Source organism: Pongo abelii, chromosome 2 (assembly GCF_028885655.2).
Source record: "Pongo abelii isolate AG06213 chromosome 2, NHGRI_mPonAbe1-v2.0_pri, whole genome shotgun sequence".
Classification (NCBI taxonomy): domain Eukaryota; kingdom Metazoa; phylum Chordata; class Mammalia; order Primates; family Hominidae; genus Pongo; species Pongo abelii.
In genome coordinates, this window is record NC_085928.1 from 208644988 (window position 1) to 208669623 (window position 24636).

Below are 24636 nucleotides of genomic sequence, written 5' to 3' on the forward strand. Positions count from 1 at the left end.
GGAAGCCACTGTCCTCAGGCACACAGGGCTCCTTCATCTCCTGCGACAGGGACAGACCTTGGCAAGGAAGCCACTGTCCTTGGGCACATAGACAGGGCTCCTTCATCTCCAGCAACAGGGACAGCCCTTGGCAAGGAAGCCACTGTCCTTGGGCACATAGACAGGGCTCCTTCATCTCCAGCAACAGGGACAGCCCTTGGCAAGGAAGCCACTGTCCTCAGGCACACAGGGCTCCTTCATCTCCTGCAACAGGGACAGACCTTGGCAAGGAAGACACTGTCCTTGGGCACATAGACAGGGCTCCTTCATCTCCTGCGACAGGGACAGCACTTGGCAAGGAAGCCACTGTCCTCGGGCACACAGACAGGGCTCATTCAGCAGACAGCAGACAGATATGCAATGCAAGCCTTGGTTTTTTGGGATGGTTCCAATGTAGCACTGGATACGTGTGTCCAATTCTGGGGTTTGCTCATAGGAAACCCATGTGCCAGCAAATCTATGTCACATTCTCCAGTATCACCTTTATAAGGAATAAAGTCAATTTACTGTTCTTCTTTAAAAAGAAAGAAACATATTCATGACTGTAGCTCGGTTGTCACTCAGGTGCAAGTGAATGGTGGATGTGGCCGCGCGGCTCCACCCACTGATCCATAATCCCCAAAAGGGACCAGGGCAGACCCAGCTCTCTGCAGGACAAACGCTCCACAACCCAATACACTTGTTTCTGTTGTTGTTGCTGTTTGGAAACTCCCTCTCCCATTTCCCACCTCCCTCTTTCCCGTTCTCATTCCCTTTTCTCTGCCCCTATTTCTGTTTCCCTCAGTTCCACCTAATACCCTGTGGTGTCACCCTAGCCCTTTCCTCTACCCGCTCCAGCCTTACTACCCCCAACATCCCACACCCTGGGAAACACCAAGGTCTGCCTCTGTACCTCCAAGCTCTTTCCCCCTGTTCTCATTGCCCTGGGTCAGTCCTTTGTGGGAGCTCCTCTCTCCTCTCTTGATTTCTTTTCATCTGGCTAACCTCTAGTCCTGTAAGATTTAGCTCAAATATCTTTCAGGAAGTATTTTCTGAATCCAAGGAGGACCTAAAAGCCATTCTGCTGGCTTCCCAGAGCTGAATCTGCCCATCTCCCCCAGATTATATTAAAATTATAAGTCATTTAAAATCCTTTTGGAACAAGAGAGGGTATGAGTAAATAAGAAATATTCAACAAGTATACGTTATTTGTGTACACATACCACCTGACTTCTTTAACAATACATTGCAAGAAATAAAAAGATGGAGACATATGGCTGGGTGCAGTGGCTGATGCCTGTAATCCCAGCACTTTGGGAGGCCAAGGCAAGTGGATCACTGAGGTCAGGAGTTCGAGACCAGCCTGGCCAACATGGTGAAACCCCGTCTCTACTAAAAATACAAAAATTAGCCAAGTGCGGTGGCAGGCACCTGTAATCCCAGCTACTCGGAAGGCTGAGGGAGGAGAATCTCTTGAACCCAGAATGCGGAGCTTGCAGTCAGCCAAGATTATGCCACTGCACTCCAGCCTGGGTGACACAGCAAGACTCCATCTCAAAAAAAAAAAAAAAAAAAAGAAAGAAAGAAAAAAAAGAAAAAACACCCTGCATGTATACTCATATGAATGTACAAATGGATGAGTCTAGAACAAGAGATACTGGCCTGATACCTATACAAACTATGCAGCTGCAGTCCCTGCCTCTTCTGCAACCCTGACCTCTAAGAAAGCTCTAACTCTGAATCCTGTCAGCACCTGGGCTGTGCTGCTGGGGACAACATTGTCTTCACAAGTCCTCTCCACATTCTCAGAGGTGGGGGTATTGCCAATGATGGGGGATGCTGCCTGAGTCCCGTCACCAGCGGACAAAGCTACAGTGGAGACCACCATCTGCCAACAAAAAGAGAGATCATCTCCCATCCCTTGTTCTGCTGACCCAATCACTGGAAGCATTGAGGCACCACTATCTCCTCACCTGCCTCAGATTCAATTTCCTCCTAGTCAGGTCTATTCTAAGCTTTCCAGAAGTTGAGAAATTAATTGAAAGATAACACTTTCCTCCCTGTGTTATGGTTAATCATATAATGTATCCAAATACTGGGTCAGTCTTTCCTTCGGTCTCATTTCTCTGAGCTAATCTGAAAATGCCTTTTCTGTTTTCCTTAGAATTTTTCTAAATGTTTCTGGGCACTTGTGTTCCTGAGGCTTTCCATAGTGCACCCTCTTGTGCATCTGATGTCTTTGGCACATACAGGCCCTCGACAAGTAGTTGTTCAATGAACAGATGACCATCCTGTCCTTTGTGTGAACAAGCATAGCAAGTGCACATTGTATCTGCACATGTATCCAACAGCATCCCTCCCAAGCCACTTTGTTCACTTATTTTCTCAGCATCACTGACGGCTGCATCGTGACATCTGCACACAGATCTTTCCTTTTCCAGTCACTTTTCCTTTTTCCAGATTCCGGCCATAGAATTCCAGGGACAGAGCCAACCATGCCTGGCACCCCCTCCTGTCTTGGGACAAGGATACTTTCTCCAGTGGCTCCCATCTTCCTTCCAACATTCTTCTGCCAGAATTCAGTTTGGAGGACAATGACCTACTACTTTTAATTTTTTTCCCCTTTTTGCTCTTCTACCAAATACCGCTTTTAACACGTTTTTCACTGAGTAGTGGACAATCTATCAAATAGGTGAGGTTCAGTGTGAGGGGGCATTTGCAAAGGTCTGCATCAGTGCTGGCTGATGGAACTTTCCGGTGATGGCATCATTCCATAGCTGCACTGTCCAGTGAGGAGGCTACTTGCCACTGTGGCTACTGCTCGGGATGGTGCAGATCTGAATATCTTAGACACAGCGGCCACTGTGTCTACTACAGGGGACGGTGCAGGTCTGAATATCATACTCACAGCTCACCTTTTTGGTGCCTTTGATCCACGTTAGGAATTATCCAAATCTTCTCTCTGGGCAATATTCTATTTTCTTTTAATATTGACCCAATTATTTTACTTCTTCGGTGTGTCCTTTCTCCTAACACATACGGGTTCACTTTGAAACCTTGAAACCCACATTTACAAAAACATTTTCAATATGAAACACCATTCCATGACTCATTAGTGGAGTACCATCAACATTTACATTTCCAGACCACCCACTGCCCAGTGGTTTTCTTGGTCTCAGTACTCATGAAAACGGTCTGAAGGTTTGTTTTGGGTTCCTAAGTAGTAGACACACACACACACCACTGCCTGTCAGTTATTTCTCGGAAACTAAATCAGCCCTTCTGTTGCCATCCTAACATGCTTCAGGGGTGCCTGTGCTAGTTTTTAATTCTTTGTCCTAACACTTAAATGTTTGCTCAAACGCCCATATTAATACTTCCTCTTAGTTTACAAAAGGATTTACTTTCTTACTGGTTGGGATGAAGCTGCCTGAGGTTGCCACCTGTTATTTTTCCTTCATTTATTGGACCATATCATCCCATTACATGTCTGCCATGGACGTTTTCAAACTGTGGTCCCTGGACATGTTAGAAATGCAAATTCTCAGACCGAACCAGGACTGCATTGGAAGATGTGGGGTAGGGTCCCCCCAGGACTGAATCGGAAGATCTGGGGTGGGGTCCCCCAGGACTGAATCGGAAGATCTGGGGTGGGGTGCCCCCAGGACTGAATCAGAAGGTCTGCAGTAGGGTCCCCCCAGGACTGAATCGGAAGGTCTGGGGTGGGGTCCCCCAGGACTGAATCGGAAGGTCTGGGGTAGGGTCCCCCCAGGACTGAATTGGAAGATCTAGGGCAGGGTTCCCCAGGACTGAATCGGAAGATCTGGGGTAGGGTCCCCCCAGGACTGAATTGGAAGATCTAGGGCAGGGTTCCCCAGGACTGAATCGGAAGATCTGGGGTAGGGTCCCTCCAGGTGATCCTGTTACACAGCTTAGAGAACCATGGCATTAGGGGTGGCAATTTGACAATTCTTTTTTTTTTTTTTTTTTGTTCGGAGACAGAGTTTCACTCTTGTTGCCCAGGCTGGAGTGCAGTGGCACACTCTCGGCTCACTGCAACTTCCGTCTCCCAGGTTCAAGCAACTCTCCTGCCTCAGCCTCCCAAGTAACTGGGATTACAGGCACCCACCATCATGCCTGGCTAATTTTCTGTATTTTTAGAGATGGGGTTTCACTATGTTGGCCAGGCTGGGACAATTCTTAAACTGTCATTCTTTACTCACTTATTTGCAGGAATTCTTCTGTAAAGAACTTTTCCTAATCAACAAGGTTTCCCTGAATCGCAATTTGTAGAAACAAGGCAGGATAATCGCTGATCTTCCTTCAAGTGTCCATTCCCAGTGTTAGGAATTAGTGCCCTGGGTACCTCCAAGAGTGACCAATTACATGTGTTTGGTTGGTTGGTTTGGGCTTTGAAACCATCACTATGAATTCATGGTTTTCATGTATTAGAGACCACTTTCTAGGTGCTTGATGTGTCTACTGCTACTGGGGCAGAGGCAGAAAATGTGTATACGATAAAAGAACAACAAATGAGTTCATGCTTATATTTCTATTTCAAATTTAGTATATGGTTTTACACCTTTTTCTCAGAAAAATCTTGTTTTATTTTTTGAGATAGAGTTTTGTTCTTGTTGCCCAGGCTGGAGTGCCATGGCACAATCTCAGCTCACTGCAATCTCCACCTCCTGTTTCAAGTGATTCTCCTGCTTCAGCCTCCTGAATAGCTGGGATTACAGGCACCTGCCACCATGCCCAGCTAATTTTTGAATTTTAGTAGAGATGGGGTTTCACCATGTTGGCCAGGCTGGTCTCAAACTCCTGGCCTCAGGTGATCTGCCTGCCTCGGCCTCCCAAAGTGCTGGGATTGCAGGCATGAGCCACCATACCTGGCCAGAAAAATCTTAGTTTTAGCATTAACATAATTAGTTATTAGCTTTAACTCCCACCCCACATAATTTCAAAGGATTAATACCAATAAGACAAGTAACAAGATGATTGATTGAAATTTAGGATTTAGTGGCTCTATTTGTCTTTAGACTATGGCTCACTAAATCTGCACACTTGAAGTGCTGTGTTGTAGCGATGCTCTGACAACACATGACTGTCACCAGCCTGATGTGCAGTTGGGCTGCAGAAACCCGTGATGCTGCCTAGCCCAGCCAGCCCCATGTCACTCCTCAGACTCAAACTCGATTCTGACACCACCAGCACCTGGGACACTGCCTAGGGGCTTCTCTGGTGGCAGAAGCACATCCTGGAGCAGGCCAGGGGTTCCCGGAATTGACCATCCTGAACCTGTGCAGCATGGGCTGTTGAAGGAACACACCAGCTCCCACAGTGAGCACAGGCCCAGCTGCCCACGTGGGACCCGGCTCCTGGATGCCCCATGCCTCCGCCTCTTTCCTGTCTCACCTCCCGCTTCCCTTCAGCTGCTGCTCAGGGCCACCTTGCAAATTTTGGTCTCAGGGTTGGCGCCTGTAGAATGCAATCCAAGGAATTTAGATTCATTCATTTCAGATACTATTCTTTCAATTTTAGGGACTATCTTAAAAACTTAGTTTGGTAATATGTAAAACACTTACAATTTCAAAGTCCAGATATTACTTCAGAGTCCGTTTTGGTCTCACTTCCAACACTGACCCCTCTCCTCCACAGCAACCACTTTAGATTTTTATCCTTATACTGTTTTAAGAAAAAGCAAATATATATTTGCATTATATGATATGTACTCTGCCCCTTATCAATGGCCTTCCTCATTCCTCCTTCTGGTACTGAGTTCCCCACTGCACGAATTCATGTTCCTAATCCCCTACTGATGGACATTTTGATTGTTTCCAGTTTTACAAATGCCACAGTGAAGAACTTGGTTGCAAACACATTCAGGCTGTGAAAAGAACTCTGTGCATAAAGTCCTTTCATTTCTTTGCCAGAGTTATTTTTGAGGCAGATTCTAGAATTGCTGAGTCAAAGGGCAAATGTCAGGTAGTTTTGTTAGACGCTGCCAAATCCTCTTCCATGAGGCTGCAACGTTCTGCATTCCACAGTGACGTATCAGAGTCCCTGTAACCCACAGCTTCATCAACAAAGCATGACAGCAAACCCGCACATTTACCCATCACACAGTTGAGAAATTTTATCCAATTTCACCTTTTTTTTTGGTTAGCATTTTTATTACCAGCTTTTTTGTGGTGTAATGCACAGAAGGTAATGAACACATTCTACCTGCAAGCTTCTTCCTGTGCCTTTGGAATCTGCTCCTGCCGGTCTGCAGGGAACCACGAATCTGCTTTCTGTCATGTAGGAGGCATTCTCAACACCCTCTGTACACAGCATGAACTTTTTTATTTGGCTTCTCTTACGCAGTGTAGTGACTTTCAGATTTATTCAAGCTGCTACATGCGCCAATAGTCCACTCCTTCCTAGTGCTGAGGCCCCCATCACATGAGCACAACTGTTCCCTGTGTGTGATGTGTTGTTCTCCGGCTGTGCACTGCCAAAAAAGACATCATTAAAAAAAAAATTTAAATATAATGTAAGACCTGCCTTGTCTTAGGAAACGTTTTTCTGGCAGTGGCTCACACCTATAATCCCAATACTCTGGGAGGCTGAGGCAGGAGGACTCCTTGAGCCCAGGAGTTTGAGACCAGCCTGGGCAAGATGGTGAAACCCTGTCTCTAAAAATTAGCCAGGCATGGTGGCTCACACCTGTAGTCTCAGCTCCTAGGGAGGCTGAGGTGGGAAGATTGCTGGAGCCCGGGAGGTGGAGGTTGCAGTGAGCCGAGATCACACCACTGCACTCCAGCCTGGACAGCACGGCAAGACTCTGTCTCTACCAAGAAAAAACCAAAAAATTAATAGAAGGAAAAACAAAAAGTTTTTCTTATCAAAAATACACTTACAAATGTATCATATTAAGTTGGTGCAAAAGTAATTGTGGCTTTTACCATTGAAAGCAATAGCAAAAACCGCAATTACTTTTGCTCCAACCTAATATTATTTTCTAATGACAAACTTGGAAATAACTGTCATTGTTCTCTAAAAACAACAGCCTAAAAATAAAGCAGCAGCCCATTTACTTCTATACCAGTTCTTTTAGCATTTGGTTATTTAAACTGGCGATCCCTAACATTTTTGGCACGATGGACTGGTTTCATGGAAGACACTTTTTCCACTGACAAGTGTGGGGATGGTTTGGAGATGAAACAGTTCCACCTCAGATCATCAGCATTAGATTCTCCTAAGTGGGGCATAACCTAGATCCTTCGCATGCACAGTTCACAATAGGGTTCCACTCCTGAGAATTTAATGCCACCACTGATCTGACAGGGGGCGGAGCTCACACAGTAATGATCTGACAGGGAGCGGAGCTCACACAGTAATGCTCTGACAGGAGGCGGAGCTCAGACAGTAAGGATGTGATGGGGGCGGAGCTCACACAGTAATGCTCTGACAGGGAGCGGAGCTCACACAGTAATGCTCTGACAGGAGGCGGAGCTCAGACAGTAATGACGTAACGGGGGCGGAGCTCACACAGTAATGATCTGACAGGGGGCGGAGCTCACACAGTAATGATGACAGGGAGCTGAGCTCACACACTAATGTTCTGGCAGGGGACAGAGCTCACAGTAAAGCTCTGGCAGAGGCGGAGCTCACACAGTAATGCTCTGGCAGGGGGTAGAGCTCACACAGTAATGCTATGGCAGGGGGTGGAGCTCACACAGTAAAGCTCTGGCAGGGGGAGGAGCTCACACAGTAATGCTCTGGCAGGGGACAGAGCTCACACAGTAATGCTCTGGCAGAGGCGGACCTCACACAGTAATGCTCTGGAAGGGGGCGGAGCTCAGTAATGATCTCATGGGGGCGGGGCTCACACAGTAATGATGACAGGAGGCGGAGCTTGCACACAGTAATGCTCTGGAAGGGAGCAGAGCTCACACAGTAATGATCTGGCAGGGGGCGGAGCTCACACAGTAATGCTCTGGCAGGGGGCGGAGCTCACACAGTAATGATCTGGCAGGGGGCGGAGCTCACACAGTAATGCTCTGACAGGGGGTGGAGCTCACACAGTAATGCTCACTGGCCGGCTGCTCACCTCCTACTGTGTGGCCTGGTTCCTAACAGGCCATGGACTGGTAACAATCTGTGGCCTGGGGATTGGGGACCCCTGATTTAAATAATCGAGGACACACTCACCTAGTAAACCATCTGCCAACAAAAAGGAGGAAAGGCACCAACATTAATTTGAACTTAGAAATAAACTACAAGGCCAGGCATGGTGGTTCACACCTATAATTCCGGCACTTCGGGAGGCCGAGGAGGGACGATCACTTGAGCCCAGGAGTTTGAGACCAGCCTAGGCAACACAGTGAGACCCTGTCCCTACAATTAAAAAACAAATGAGCTGGGCATGGTGCCACACACCTGTATCCCCAACTACTCAGAAGGCTGAGTTGGGAAGATCACTTGAGCTGCCCAGGAGTTTGAGGCTGCAGTGAGCTGAGACTGCACCACTGCACCGATCCTGTCTCAAAAAAAAAAAGAAACTGCAACAAAATATCTGGATTTTGATGTGACAGAATACAAAGATAATTACATTTGATTTTTAGGTCAACAAATATGACAAGTCACAACAGTAAAATATTTTAAATGGATTTGGAAATAAAAGAAAGTTTGTTCATTTATATTTTATTTAAGAGCTGTGCCCAGTTTTATCGTGTCACAAGAATGAAGCAAGGGACAAAAGTAAGTGCCACGCTCCCTGGCCACTGGGTTCCTGGCAAGCTCCCGGCCACTGGGTGCCAATCTCCCCTCAATGTACTCCTTCTTCCCCGGAGTGCAGAAGCATGACATGGACACATACATGAGCTATTATACATAATTACAAAAGCTGATTCTGTCATCACCGCATCTTGTCTCATCAGCAGGAGCGAATGGCTGGGGGGACGGCGGCACAGTCAGCCTCATTCAAAGTTTTGTCAATTACGGGTCTATATTCCAGGGTGACCTTGAAAAGAAGAGTCAGGGGTAAGGTAAGCACAAAAATGTACAAAAAGCCATCTCTTGTGTTCCTTTTGAAAATTTTTTACTATAAAAGTAGATTTACGGCATGTGAACTTTAAGGTATTTGCCACAGTATTTAACAGTAACAAATTCAAAAATGATCTACATGCACAACAGGGGACTGTAAATGACGGCAGATCCGTAGAGTGGAACGGAGCAATGAAAATGACACTGTACCAGATTCTCAGTGCTTTACAAAAATGCTCCCATCACGAAAAGTGGGAGAACCCTTGTCTATACCAACACACTTGATGTTTAAACCATCTACTTCCAGTTTTTCTACTTCAAAGTAAGTATTTATATAGGTTGAACATCCCTAATCCAAACATCTGAAATTCTCCCAAATATGAAATTTTCTGAGCACCAACCAGCATGACATTCAAAACAAATGTGCTAGGGAGTCAGATCTTCCGATTAGGGATGCTCAGACAGTAAGTATAATGCAAACATTCCAAAGTCTGAACAAGCCTGAAATCCAAAACACTTCTGGTCCCAAGGGTTTCAGAGAAGGAATACTCAAGCTGTATATTAAATATGCACACACAGGAAAAAGTAGGCCCATACACAAAGAAATTTAAACCATAATGGGTCATCTCTGGTTAGTGAGCTCTTATTTCAATCTCTTTGTACTTTCTAAAATGAGTATGTATTTCTTGAAAAATCACTGAAACTGGCTGGGCGTGTTGGTTCATGCCTGTTGGGGAGGCCAAGACACGTGGATCACTTGAGCTCAGCAGTTCAAGACTAGCCTGGGCAACGTGGCAAAACCCCATCTCTACAAAACATACAAAAATTAGCCAGGCATGGTGGCATGGTGGCATGTGCCCGGGAGGCTGAGGTGGGAGGATCACCTGAGCCGGGGGGGAGGTTGAGGCTGCAGTGAGACGAGATCGAGCCACCACATTTCAGCCTGGGCAACAGAGATGAGACTCTATCTCAGAAAAACAAAAACAAAACAAAAAACCCGAACCTGGAAACATTAAAAATAGACTTGTGCTAAGCGAGTGAAGTGTGATTTCTATACACTACCAGGAAATGGTCTTCATGATAAATCCTGAAAATGACCTACTGCCTGAATCACAGACAAACTAGATGATAGTGAGAGTCCAAAGGTAACTTCCACAGACACAGCTAAGTGATTATACGACTCTCTCTTACAAGCTAAGAAAAGCTTAAGGGTAAAAGCTTTCTATCTTCATTATTTCTGAATCTTAATGCGCAGCGGAAATGCCACACGGGTGAACTGTGCTTGTGTGGAACAAGGCTGCAACCCCCCTACCACACCCTCAGCTGGCTCTTCCCAGGACGCTGCTCACCCCAACCCCGCCTCCATTTCTGCCCTTCTCTACTTGCTCAGTGCCCAGGGGATGCTAAGGGCTGCACCACATCCCCTCAGCTCCCCTGCAGATGCTTCCAGTTGGCCCAGCCCATGGGAGGAGAGGGGAAGGGTCTCTTCTGGGCTCCCTTGGCTTGGGACTGGTTTCTGGTAGTGGCTGTGTCCCCACCCCACAGATGCTGACTTTCTCGCCAGGTCCACAATCATCATCTCTTCCCCTGCCACCAGGCCTTGGACACCTGCTCCTGCCCAGTGACTTCCATCTGGCCCACACCATGGAGCAACCCTTCCTTAAGGCTCCTCTGAATCACCTGCAGGCACTGGATTCTGTTTCCAGCCCGAAGCCTGACTGCTGTCAGAGTGCCTTTTTCAGTGGTGCCTCAAATCTGTCAGGAGTTGATTTAAATCTGGCCTGCTCCTCCCCGTTCACCATCAGCAAGGCCAGCCCACAGACCTGGGTGGGGCCGTGTGGGTGCCGGGCTGTGGTGAGAACGAGCTCCACACTGACCTTCCCAGTGCTGAAGTCCACATAGGACAGGGTGTGCTTCCTCCAGTGCTCCTCAAAGGGCTTCTTCTGTTGCCCCTGGATGGGCTTGGAGTGATCGTACTCATTAATCCACACCTGAGGCCAGAAACACAATCACATTTCTTATTACTCTAACAGAGCAATACAGAAAAAACACAGCAAACATTAAAATGATCTAAGAGACAGATGCCCTAGAACTCATTCCATTTCCACTTCAGCCCAGGAGGCTGACACCATCAACACGTTCAGAACCCACAGAGGCCACATGGCTGGCCAGGGGTCTGCAGCCAGCAGTGAGTCCAGAGTAATCCATGTCTGCATGTTCCCTTAGACATCCTTTATGTACCTTAGAGTTTATCAAATACTTTGTCTTTTTGCTCCAAGCGCTGGGAGACTACCTCAATCTTTTCTTTCAGCCTGTTTTAATCAAAAATATTTTTTTTCTTTGGAGACAGGGTCTCGCTATGTCACCTGGGCTGGAGTGCAATGGTGTGATCACAGTTCGCCAGAGCCTTGACTTCCCGGGCTCAATCAATTATCCTGCCTCAGCCTCCTGAGCAGCTGGTACTTCAGGCGTGTACCACCACACCTGGCTAATTTTTTAATTTTTGTAGAGACAGGTTTCGCCATGTTGCCCAGGCTGGTCTAGAACTCTGGGCTCAAGTGATCTGCCTGCCTCAGCCTCCCAAATGCTGGGATTACAGGTGGGAATCACTGCACCTGGCTTCTATTCTAATTAAAACTCGCTGTCACCAACTAAATTTATGCACTGGCCGGGCACAGTGGCTGATGCCTGTAATCCTAGCACTTTGGGAGGCCGAGGTGGGTGGTTCACTTGAGGTCAGGAGTTCGAGACCAGCCCGGCCAACATGGTGAAACCCTGTCTCTACTGAAAATACAAAATTAGCCGGGAATGGTGGCACATGCCTGTAATCCCAGCTGCTTGGGAGGCTGAGACAGGAGAATCACTTGAACCTGGGAGGCAGAGGGTGCAGTGAGCTGAGATCGCACCACTGCACTCTAGCCTGGGAGAGAGTGAGACTCCATCTCAAGATATTAAAAATAATAAATTTATTATTATTCTGTATCCTGGCAAACACGAATTCATATACTTTGCAGGAAAGACTTTTAATAAGTATGAGGAGACGAGCAAGTTCTGAGCAGTGATCACAGCCATCAGCATATTCTAGTGGAGGGTAAATCAGTAAAATTTCATGGTGAATAAAAATGATTTTCCCATTCACTGTGTTCAGCTGACTGGAAAGGCTGCCACCAGCCGCCCACACAGGGTCCTGAACCAGCCTGTGTGCCTGCCTTGTGGAGCCTTTGTCCTTTTGCTGATGTGGTTTATCCTGAACCTGCATTTGCACTGCAAGCTTCCCTTTCCATGGTTTTTTGCTATCATATGTGAAAAACTCTTACCAGGCAGAATCCAACACGTGTGCTCTACATAAAAATCAGTTCATCTGAAGAACAAGTGACCACAGGGCAGGCTCCATAATCAAACCACAGGGCAGGCTCTATAATACCTTTTCCAAACCACAGGACAGGTTTGAAACAGTGGCTTACTCGTTATTTAGTAAACTGGCATTTCCTCCACAGGGCAGGTCTGAAACAGTGACTTACTCATTAATAAACTGGCATTTCCTCCACAGGGCAGGTCTGAAACGGTGGCTTACTCATTATTTAATAAACTGGCATTTATTTCCTGGTCATGCCACTCTGGCTGCACTTCTAACCTTGGCCTTCTAACAGCAAAGCACATTGGCTTGGAGATGCCACTGCTGGCATCAGTGGATGCCGACCCAAAGCAAGGAAAAGGTCACAGTGGTCCAGAAAATGGTGAGAACCCAGAGATCAAAGTTACCCGGGGGAAAAAGGCATGTTTTGGATTTACTTTTGGGGAAATGAAATAAAATGCAGAGAAAATGCAGGGGTGGGGCTGAGTCTCACCAGGCGGGAGGAAAAGGCAGGTGCTGGTGGGCATGGAGAGAAGGCGCACCTTGTATTCTTCCCTGGCGTGCGCGCCCCGTGACTCCTTCTGCGCCTCTGCTCCATTGATGGTCTGCAGTGCACACAGCATCAGGTTCTGCAGCTCCAGGTTCTCCACCAGGTCTGTGTTCCAGACCATTCCTGGGGACACAAAAAGTTCCATCGGGGCAGGCAGGGACCCAGTCACATGGGCCCTCCGAGCTGTCAGCCTGGGCCTGCTACTCCATGGAGTCACTGGTTGTGGCTTTAGAGCTGAGGGCCAGGACCCATCCAGACAGCAAGCATGGAACTAAGTCAGCACTGACAGGACAGACACCAGCCCACCCTGCAGAAGGCAGGGCCCAACAGTGTGCACACAGCCCGCTGTCTGCTCACCCCAGTCAAACATCTGCAGGTGCTTCAGGTCTCTGTAGAGCTTGCTGATTTTCCCACAACCTTCTTGCAACACGCTTCCCACACGGAACACAGCAGCATGATTTTGCATTGACTGTGGCACAAAATATTATTTGTAAACTTTTAAGCCATAGAAGCAGCTGTACCAAGAACTGCTTAACTTTCAGACCTGTTGTTTTGCATTTCATTTTATTTATGTAAATTAAACAGGAAAATTAGGAAATTTAGACTGTGAGTTTATTACTCTGAACTTAAAAATGAAGTTTTGACTAAAGCTTCTGAATAAACAAATGTTTCTATTACATACATATCTTAGACCCACACACAGCCTTTCCAGCGGGATACAGCCAGGGTCCAGGACTCCAAGCAGACTGCCTGTGAGGCACCATGTTCCATACGGCTCCACAGCCAACCAGGCAGCACAGCCTCCCCACACCCCTGGCGGGACTCCTGATGTGGGGTCTGGTGGTCAACGTGACACGAGCCAGCAGCCCTGTGGTGACACACACAAGGAGGAGCTGAACAGAGCCCTGCTGATGGTGGGGTTGGAACCGAAGGTCTTCAAGGAGAGGGAGGGCGTTGGTGGCTGGGGCCCTTGGCCCATCTGGCTAGTATCTTCTGCCTATTTTGTAGAAGCTCCTTGTACACTGAGTTCCTTCATAGTTTTACCATGACTAGAAACGTGCTATGCAGTGGAACTGAAGTTTACTGTAGGTATGCTAGGAACTGGGCATCAGCTTTTGCTTCCAGTCGGACAGACAGGCACCACCTCCGTGATCCCTCCTCCTCCTTGTTTCTCCCTCTAACTGTGCTTTGCTCCACTGACCCTAATTGTCTCTTCCTCTACCAATGCACCTTTATGGTTTAATTTGGACATTTCATCTGATTTTCCTTAGACTCATACACAATCGTGACACTGTAATGCACATCACCCTAATGGTTTTTCAGGAAGAACAAATGAAAAAAATTGCATCTCAGAATCTAGTATTACATTCTTTCATGTCCTTTAGCAGCCACGTTTTCATATCGTTTTTTCGTATTTCTGGTCACATTATTTCAAGGAATTTTTAATTTTTTGTTCAAAATGTGAATGAAATATTTACTGATGTCTGAGCAGATTACTGCTGGCACATTGCAAATCTACTGATTTTTACATACAAATCTCTTATCCAGACACCTTACTACATTCTTGTTTTGTTAGTTTTTCAGTTTCTTCTCTGGAAGTTTTTTGGAAATTATATCTGTAAATAATGGCAACTGTATCTATTCCTTTTCAATATTTACTGCCAAGACCAGCTGGGTCGTGGAAACCCTAACCCAGCGGCACTAGAGGAATTAAAGACACACACACAGAAATATAGAGTGTGGAGTGGAAAATCAGGGGTCTCACAGCCTTCAGAGCCGAGAGCCTCGAACAGAGATTTACCCACTTATTTATTGACAGCAAGCCAGTGATAAGACTTACTAAAAGTATTGCTTACAGGAAATAAAGGGATGGGTCTGGCTAGTTATCTGCAGCAGGAGCATGTCCTTAAGGCACAGATCGCTCATGCTATTGTTTGTGGTTTAAGAACGCCTTAAGAGGTTTCTCCCCCCTGGGTGGGCCAGGTGTTCCTTGCCCTCATTCCAGTAAACCCTCAGCCTTCCGGCGTGGGTGTCATGGCCACCACGAGCATGTCACATGCTGCAGAGATTTTGTTTATGGCCAGTTTTGGGGCCAGCTTTTGGCCACATTTGGAGGCCTGTTCCTAACAATTTACCTCATTTCTTTTTTTGATTGTTACTATTAATAGCCAGAGTCAGCAGAAAAATCCCTTCCCCCAACGAAACGCATTTCCACAGGCATAGGAAGCTCTGTTTGTTCAGTGCTGACTCCAGCACCTCACGGAGTCTGGGATACAGCAGGCACCAAGACACACCTTGTTTGGTGGGGACACTTCTAGTATTCTCACTGCAAACCATCTCAGATTTGCCATTTCTATATCCGAAGTCGTGTTCCCATTCTCTAATGCACTGGTTTCTTCTTTCCCAGCTGCCCTCCAACCCTACAAAACCACTGCAGGGCATCACTCAGCCTTCTGTGCCTTAGTCACGCTGTTCTTCTCACCGTTCCACAAAGCCTCCCTCAAGCCCAGCCTCACCTGAAGACTGAAGGGCACAGGCCTCTGAAAATGTCAGCAGGGAACCTGTTCTCTCGTGTCTAACACCAAATGCCTTTCAGAATAGGACTAAAGCAATGGACTTCTTTTTGGAAAATACACAGAAATTCATGCAAATAGTAGAGAAGAGATCTCATTCTTGGACAAGAATCCTTGTTATTAGAGGAATTCAGTTTCTTAGACTGACTATATATCAGGTTCTCCACAGCCCCCATGGCTAATGGCTGCCATACTGGACAGCAAACACTGAACATTTCCATTATCACAGACGGTCTTACTGGACGGACCCCCAGCAGCACAGGCCACACAGATCACTTTCCACCTGCCTCCCACTCTCCCTCTCTTCTGAGTATGTTTAGGGGCAGCAACAGGTCCAGCTTAAAGACATTTCCGAGTTGCTGGAAGCCAGGCGTGATGACATGATCAGTATCTGGGCCTGAGATGTAAGCACCAGTGCTGTGTTGAACTCCAGGAAACCTCTAAGAGAAAGCGGCCCTGCTGGGGACTGAGCTTCTCTGGCAGTCCACGCTGTGACTCATCCATGACAGGCAGCGACGGTCAGGGCATGGAGGTCACGCCCAAGCACACACGAGTGAACCACAGAAGGCTGTCCTGGATGCTAAGCAGTCACTAATTCTGCCCTAGCCTGCTGACCTTCTATGTGGAAAACAAGTGCACTTCTGGTCTCTTTCCTGTTCTTGATACAGTGAGGAGTAGGTCCCACTGCTGTTCACCTCCAGATACTGGTGCAGCCTCGTATGTTTATCGCAGCACTAGTCACAATAGCAAAATCATGGAATCAACCTAAGTGCCCATCAACGGACGACCAGATGAAGAAAATGTGGTACCTATATACCATGAAATACTACTCAGCTATAAAAAAAGAACATAATCATGTCTTCTGCAGCCACACAGATGCAACGGGCGGTCACTATCCTAAGTGAAGTGACTCAGAAGGTCAAGTGCCACACATTCTCACTTGGAAGTGGGCGCTGAATGGTGAGTACACATGGACAAACGGAATGGACTAACAGAGACTGGGGGCTCCAAAAAGTGGGAGGGGTGGGGATGAGCGATTACCTGCGGAGTACAACACACACGACTTGGGTGACGGGTACATGAAAAGCCCAGACTCCACCACCTCACAGTACATCCACACAAAACTGCACCTGCATCCCCCTAGATCTATTTTTAAAAAAACAAAACCAGTGCAGGGCCAGGTATGCAGCCAGCCTGCTCACTCCAGAGCGAGTCCAGGCTCTTACCTTCTGCATGCTGAGTCACAGTTCCCATGTTCTTATGCTTCTTCCATCAGCAAATCTCAATTTCTCAAGATTCGTGACAGATTCTTCCCCAGCATTTGGTTTAATTGGAGGGACTTTATCTCCTAAAACAACAACAACAAAAAAAGCTAGAATTTAACCTTTGAAAACCGTGTTAAAAAACCAAATGGATTTAGAATGACACACAAATATGTAGCACAGCCACTCAAGGAGCCTGGAAACTGTGTAAGTCTCCGAGCTAACACACTGCCAGCCCACCCTACATCTGAGGCCATCTGTTGAGTTGGGGCCAATTTTAAAGAACAGACATAAAAGACAAAGCTGTTGGCACACAGTAGATAGCCATTAAGTGATCTTAGAGTGAATAAACTAGAAATCATCTCTAAAATTAAAAATTTAAAATGTAGGCCAGGTGCGGTGGCTCACGCCTGTAATCCCAGCACTTTAGGAGGCCGAGGTAGGTGGATCACTTGAGGTCAGCAGCTCAAGAGCAGCCTGGCCAACGTGGCAAACCCTCATTTCTACTAAAAACACAAAAATTATCTGGCATGAGAACTGCTTGAACCCAAAAGGCGGAGGTTGCAGTGAGCCGAGATCATGCCACTGCACTCCAGCCTGGGCAACAGAGCGAGACCCTGTCTTACAAAAAAAATAAATAAATAAATGTATACAAATTTATATACATTAAGTGTATATAAATGTCACTCCACTAAGGGGAAAAAAGACACCTTCCAGATGGTGGTCCCAAGGGGCTGGCCACCCCACTGTCCTTTGCATCAGGGGGAGGAAGGTGGCTGCTGTGTGCTTGAAAGTCACTGCTGATTTGGACTCTTATGTGTTCTCACCTAACGTTCAAGATTTGAAATTTTTTTTTTTTTTTTTAAGATGGAATTCTGCTCTGTAGCCCAGGCTGGAGTGCAGTGGCACCATCTCGGCTCACTGCAACCTCCACTTCCTGGTTAAAGCAACCCTCCGGCCTCAACCTCTGGAGTAGCTGGGACTACAGCAGTATGCCACCATACCTGGCTAATTTTTGTATTTTCAGTAGAGATGGGGTTTCACCATGTTGGACAGGCTGGTCTCGAACTCCTGACCTCAGGTGAGCCACCTGCCTCGGCCTCCCAAAGTGCTGGGATCACATGTGTCAGCCACCGCACACGGCCAAGATTTGCAACTCTTATGTTTCCAAGATGTCTTAAAAAGGCTTTAAAGTTTTTTTTTAGATATATAACATTTTACATATATTTTCTTCAACAGGTAACACATGCAGGAGACAGGAGGCATGAAATGCAGGAGTCAAACAGGCCCCACCCCACCCACTGCCTCTCCACGGGACCAGGCTGTGGGTCTCTTGAGGGTCTGCTCAAATGCTTCTAGGCTTGCTGGTATTTCTCTTCCTTTTGTTTATAATGCTTTAAAAATTGATCTTTCAGTAGAATTGACTTTTTTCTTTTGGTGGGCAGTTCTACAATTTATTTTTTCTTTTTTTTGAGAGAGTGTCTCCTACCTCTGTTGTCCAGGCTGGAGTGCAGTGGTGTGATCTCGGCTCACTGCAATCTCCGCCTTCCAGGCTCCAGCAATCCTCCCACCTCAGCCTCCCAAGTAGCCGGGACTACCCAAGTGTGAGCCACCATGCCCAGCTGCTTTTTGTATTTTTGGTAGAGACGGGGTTTCACCACCTTTGCCCAAGCTGGTCTCGAACTCCTGAGCTCAAGCAATCTGCCTGCCTAGGCCTCCCAAAGTGGTGGGATTATAGGCGTGAGCCACTGCACCCAGCCTCAGTTCTACCAATTTTAACACACGTATAGATGCATGTAACCACTTTGGGAGGCTGAGACGGGAGGATCACTTGAAGTCAGGAGTTCAAGACCAACCTGGGCAACACAGGGAGACCCTGTCCCTAGAAAACAATTTTAAAAATTAGCCAGATGTGGTGGCGTGCACCTGATAGTACCACTGCACTCCAGCCCGGGCGACAGAGGCAGACTATATCTAAAAATACAGATATATGTATATATATATATATATATATATATATATGTATGTTTTTGGGGGTGGTGGGGGAGAAGTAGTGATGCTACAAGCGTTTTTCTTTCCTTTTCATTTTTAAAAATTAAAGGATAAAGATACAGTAAAATAAAACTCATCATTTTTAATGTAGCGTTTTTCAAATTTTGACACACACAGAGCTGTGTCTGTAAGTCTCAGCACAATCAGGAAACAGCCTCTGGCAACCACCAATCCCTTTTCTTCCCTAGATGTGCCTTTTCCAGAATGTTGTATCAACAGAACCACAGGTGTGCAGCCTTTTGAGTCTGACTCCACAGCATTCTGCGTGAGATGCTGCATGTGTGAGCAGTTTCTCAGACGTAAAGTATAGGGTATTCTTACAAAATGTTCTTTTCTGCATTTTCAAAGAAAGAGAAGCTCAAAATTTCTACATTGCTCTGAGAGAAGTGGTATCGGTCCTCACTGCTACAAAGTACAGGGCTATGGAATGAGACAAGCACAACCTGTGGCGTCAGGAACGATGGACCTGAACTCCGCCTTCGCCGATGATCGGCAACGGCTTGGGATAAGACGCCAGCTCTGCGTGTGCTGGCCTCCGGAGCTGTGGTCAGATCCACAGAGACACAGTGTCTGAAATAAGCTACCTTTTAATACTATCTGTACCTTTCTAACTACAGATATAAAAGGGCGCATGTTTAAAAGTTACAGCAGTGCTAGTTTTTATTTCACTTGAGTCCATACAAAAAGCAAAAAGCACCTGTTCTATAAAAACGGCAGAAATGATGCTAAACAGTTAACACCAGAGAAAGGTAACGGGAAGAACGTGGGCCTGGGGTCCCACCGTCCTCGCCACACAAACATCCACCAGTGCCTCATCCACCTCACACTGTTCTGAGCACACGAGGCTGGATAACCACCGTGAAGCTCTCTGGAGGTGGGAGTGATGCTAACTGTCCTGTTCTTAGTGCACGTAAGACTCACACTCCCACACACGGTATTTCTTTTCCTGCACATTGTTTGACGCTATCATGAAAAGAAAACCAGCAAGTGAAATCCAATCTGACCGTAGAGGGTGGGAATCCTGTTCACTCTAAGTCAGCCCTTCTCCTCTAATAGAGGTTAGTTGTACTTTGTTTTTAGAATGGCCTAAATTATTTTTCTAAGTACCAAGAAGTTACATATTCATTCATGCCAACTATTTTAAATATTTCATTGCAAATAAGTGATTTTTATCAGGCAAGTAATATGTAATGAACTTCCCCTAAAAATAACAACTTCCTAATAGTGCTTTTTCGAAGCAGAAAATGACTGCAAAATAATTTTTAAAAAAAAGTAACCTCAAAAATGTCACCTTAATTCTTAAGATCCCCAACCACCCTCTATCTAGTCTCAACATTACCACCATATAATCTCTGGATTTCTCAGTTTAATCACTTCAAGGGGAAAAAACCCAGACTACCTCTATATGATCACTAAGCAAATTTCCAGTAACAAATCAAGGCTTTGTAACCTGGCTGGGTGCAGTGGCTCATGCCTGTAATCCCAATACTTTGGGAAGCTGAGGCAGAAGAACTGTTTGAGTCTAGGAGTTCAAGACCAGCCTGGGCAATATTGTGAGACCCTGTCTCTACAAAAAAAAAATTTTTAAATTAGCCAGGTATGGTGGTGCACATCTGTAGTCTCAGCTACTCGGGACTCTGAAGGTTGAGGTGTTGATGACTGCTTGAGCTTGGGAGGTTGAGGCTATGACGACTGTGCCACTGCACTCCAGCCTGGGCTGACCCTGTCTCAAAAAAAAAGAAAAAAGACTAACCTCCTGCACCTTCTCAAATAGTCTGGCTCCTGAAGAGAACACTTACTAGATCTGCATGACTCTTTCATACTCAGGGCACATGCCTGACCAGACAACCAGGTCCAACAGCGAGTTTGCCCCGAGGCGGTTGGCACCATGTACCGAGGCACAGGCAGCCTCCCCACAGGTGTACAGGCCGGCACAATCTGATCCTGGCCATTCGCGTGCCTCAGGACCTGTGGAAAGGAAGATTTCAGATGAAATGTCAAGGTGCCCATTCCTCCACAAGCCCACCTCCCTCAACGGGGTGTCTGTGCTGCAGGTCAGAGAAAGAGAGGGAAGTAGGCTGGGCATGCAGTGGCTCACGCCTGTAATCCCAGCACTTTGGGAGGCTGAGGTGGGTGGATCACCTGAGTTCAGGGGTTCAAGACCTGTCTGTCTAACATGGTGAAACCCCGTCTCAACTGAAAATACAAAAATTAGCCAGGCATGATGGAGGGTGCCTGTAATCCCAGCTACTCGGGAGGCTGAGGCAGAAGAATCACTTGAACCTGGGAGGCGGAGGTTGCAGTGAGCCGAGACTGTGCCATTGCACTCCAGCCTAAGCGACAGAGCGAGTCTCCACGTCCAAGAAACAAAGAGGGGGAAGTAAAGACCATATCTAAGAAGGAAGTAAGGACCACAGCTACTCTTCTTCAGAGGAAAACTTCCGAATGTATCCCCCAGTTTCCCCTCTGCCCCTGAGCACCTGCTGTTACAAGCAGGTCAGAGGACCTCCAATGTCAGCATCTGCGACTGTCCCCCGTGTCCCATGTTCCCGAGGCCCTCACCACCTGTGCTCCGGCTCAGACCCAGGAGCACAGCAGGTGGAGGAACACCAGCAGGGGAGACTGATGTTCCAGACTCTTCTACCCCGTTCACCTCTTCATCTACGCAGGGAAAGTAGCAGCTTCCACCCACCTCACCCAACAAGGAGGCTAAGTGACTGACAAGCTCTGTGTGCACCGCAAACCACTCAAAGGAGTGAATTATAAAGATCCCTCGATGTACAAGATCATTAGAAATAACAGAAGATCATATAAGAAAGTAATTATAAAATGGAAAAAGCTGCAAATGATGTATCTATGACAATTTACTAAGGAGAAATAAATTATTAAGCCCCCTCCATTCTCCAGTAATAGAAATTTAAAGTGCGATCTAGAAAACAATACAGTACTTTCTTGAAGAAAACATCTGTCTTTTCCTCTAAGATCTAAAGAGACAACTGCGAGGTGGGCCCTGTCATCCCAGCCTTCTTTCCAGCTGTGGGAGAGGAGCCAGCACCATCACCTGCCCCTTGTAGCTGGTGGGAATGCCGCCCATGTTATAATGCACGGTTGGGAGGACATGGATCGGCTCCTTCGTGACGTCCACGCCAGTGAAGATCATGGCTGTCTCTGAAAAGCCGGGCAGGCACGTGGCCGGCTGCTCTGGAGGTAGGTGGTGCAGCTGCAGGTAGACATGATCTTTCTCAGGGCCACAGCCTCTGGTAAGACAGGACACCATCACATAAGGCAGAGAACGGCAACGGCAGGAGACCTGAGAATACGTCATCTTGGAAGCGTGTGAGTTTCAACATGTTTTGATACTGAGGAAAATGTCCCCTCATGTATGGTCACTCTCTCCTCAAATCTTTTCTAAGCATCTACTGTGTGCCAGGGACAATCCTAGGTGCTGGGACACAGCTGAGAACCAGAACAAAAACTCTGCCCTCACTGAACTCACACTCGTCTCAGGGATCACAGCCTGCTGCGGCTGTCCTTGGTAAGAGCATTAGAAAGGCCTCTATGCCAAATACAGTCGTCCCTGTGTATCAGTGGCAGGTTGCGTCCAGGACCCCCACGGATACCAAAATCCGTGGTTGCTCAAGTCCCTAATATAAAATGGGAGAGTATTTGCATATAACCTATGCACATTCTCCTCCATATTTTAAATCATCCTCATTTAAAGTTTTACATTTAAGTTTTACAGCAACTCCAGGATTACTCATAGTACCTAAAACAATGTAAATGCTACATAAATAGCTGTTACACTGTGTTGTTTAGGGAACAATGACAAGGAAAAAAAGTCTGCATATTTGTAACGATGCAATTTTATTTTCAATACATAGTTGGCTGAAACCACACATGTGGAACCGATGGATACGCAGGGCCACCATATTCCAAAAAACCATCTGACTTCTCTTTTTTTTTTTTTTTAATATAAAAATGTAAAACCTCTAAAGGCCATACCAGCAGATATTTAGCAAGTGTCATTACATTAAAGAACAGAGTCAGGCAATGAAAGAGCTGCAAATTGTCTTACTGAAAGCCAAATAACCCACACACTTTGAAAGCTGCCGAAAAACATCTGTGGGTATCAGACACAACACCCAAGGCTCACACACCGACATCAGGTTGGGTGTGTGTCTCTCTCTCTCATACTCCGTCACATACACACACTAAGAGAAACTCTGTTCCACAGATTTGAGACAGAAACTGGCTACAATTTTCAAAATGTAGGTCTTTAGGAAAATATCACAGACTAACAGACGCCTGCCCACAGCTGAGAGAGGTGGCTGTGCACGTGTGCCTGCACCCGAAGGTGAGGGTTAGCGGTGCTGAAACTCACAGAAGCAACCCCGGCCTGAGTGCCCGCTCAGACAATGCTGGTAGCAAATCACGCGCACCGTCCTTCGCAGATCTCCAGTCATTGACGGACACACCACATCTCGAGGTGCCAGGTCCTTCGCGACGGGGGCGTATCGCTCCATAAACCTTTCGCCTTGACTGTTAATGAAAATGCCTCCCTCTCCACGACATCCTTCCGTAATGAGACAACCAGCACCATATGTGCCTGCAAAAACCACACACGTTTATAACCTAACAATTGCTAGGTCTCTATTTCAAATGCATTATTTTTTTTTCAAGATATTTTTTGGGGGAGAGATGAAAAAGATATGCAGAAGGCAGTATACGCAAAACTGAATAGAAAGAACAGTTAAGATACAGTAGAAAGTCTGGATAACAAAAAGCACTGACAAGGCTGACAGCTGCAGCACAGGCTGGGGCAGAGTGGCGTCCCCAGAGGGCAGAAAGGCCGGCCCACAGACCTCTGGCCAATACTCTGATTACAGCCTGGTGTACGTTGGATGCCTCAAATTTTGTTTTAATTTTTGAACATTCTTCTGCACTATGATACTGGAGTGACTAGTTAAGAATACTAGCTTGGAGAATTCATATCTAAGTTACCCAAACAGTGGCAAGGACAGTAATAATGATTATTTTAGTTAATATTTACACTACACTTGCTATGGGCAGTTCTAGCTACTTTCCACATATTAAACTCATTTAAGTCTTACAACTTAACCACTTACTTAAAGTGGTTAAAGTAACTGACAGTGTATAAAATTAAAGTTATTTATTTTCATTATGTGGAGAAGACAGACTTATCTATCCCAGGAATCAGTATAAACACAGAACCCACTAAAACAAGAGAGATTTTGCCAGAAAACCCCATGTGACTCTTCGGGCCGCAGTTTCCTCATCTAAAATCGGGAGAGGTAAGCTGTGAACCTGATGGCAGCCACTACCGACTACTGAGGGCCATGCGTTCTCACCCCCAGGCAGGTGCTGCTGTCCTCACCCTTTACAGGTGAGGAACCACGGCTGGGAAAGGCCATCACCCTCACACGGTTATATCAAGGCCTGTGTCTGAACCGTTATTCTACAATGCCTCTATTTTCCTTAAAATAAACAAACTCTAAATGAAATTTATTCATTTTTACAAAGCAAATAAAGTAGAAATTAGATTCCTACCCTGTGGCAACAACAGTGTTCTTTGCTCTCATGCGATGGATGGAGCCGTCCTCTATGCACAGTGCGATGACACCACGGCACTCCCCGTTCTCCATCAGGAGATCCAAGACAAAATACTCCACAAAACAGCTGGTATCACATCACAGAGACTAAAAGAAAGAAAAAAAAAGGGCAAGAAGTGTTACGCCATCCTTTAAGGTTTTAAGGTGGTATCTGCTCATGCGAACA

At 46.5% G+C, this 24636-nt stretch overlaps 1 protein-coding gene across 1 annotated transcript in view; it reads right to left on the reverse strand.

Annotated features, from left to right (window-relative positions):
• Nucleotides 1-3979: 3979 nt before the first annotated feature.
• Nucleotides 3980-24636, reverse strand: part of LOC100457577 (succinate dehydrogenase [ubiquinone] flavoprotein subunit, mitochondrial-like) — a 29146-nt gene continuing 8489 nt past the window's right edge. The window contains 13 exon segments of the mRNA XM_063722441.1: nt 3980-5703; nt 6244-6511; nt 6727-9025; nt 10926-11039; nt 12946-13076; nt 13311-13422; nt 16753-16874; nt 20640-20683; nt 20685-20769; nt 20772-20808; nt 21902-22097; nt 23222-23383; nt 24409-24537. Coding sequence (XP_063578511.1) covers nt 8939-9025; nt 10926-11039; nt 12946-13076; nt 13311-13422; nt 16753-16874; nt 20640-20683; nt 20685-20769; nt 20772-20808; nt 21902-22097; nt 23222-23383; nt 24409-24537 — 1219 coding nt within the window. The 3' untranslated portion in view covers nt 3980-5703; nt 6244-6511; nt 6727-8938.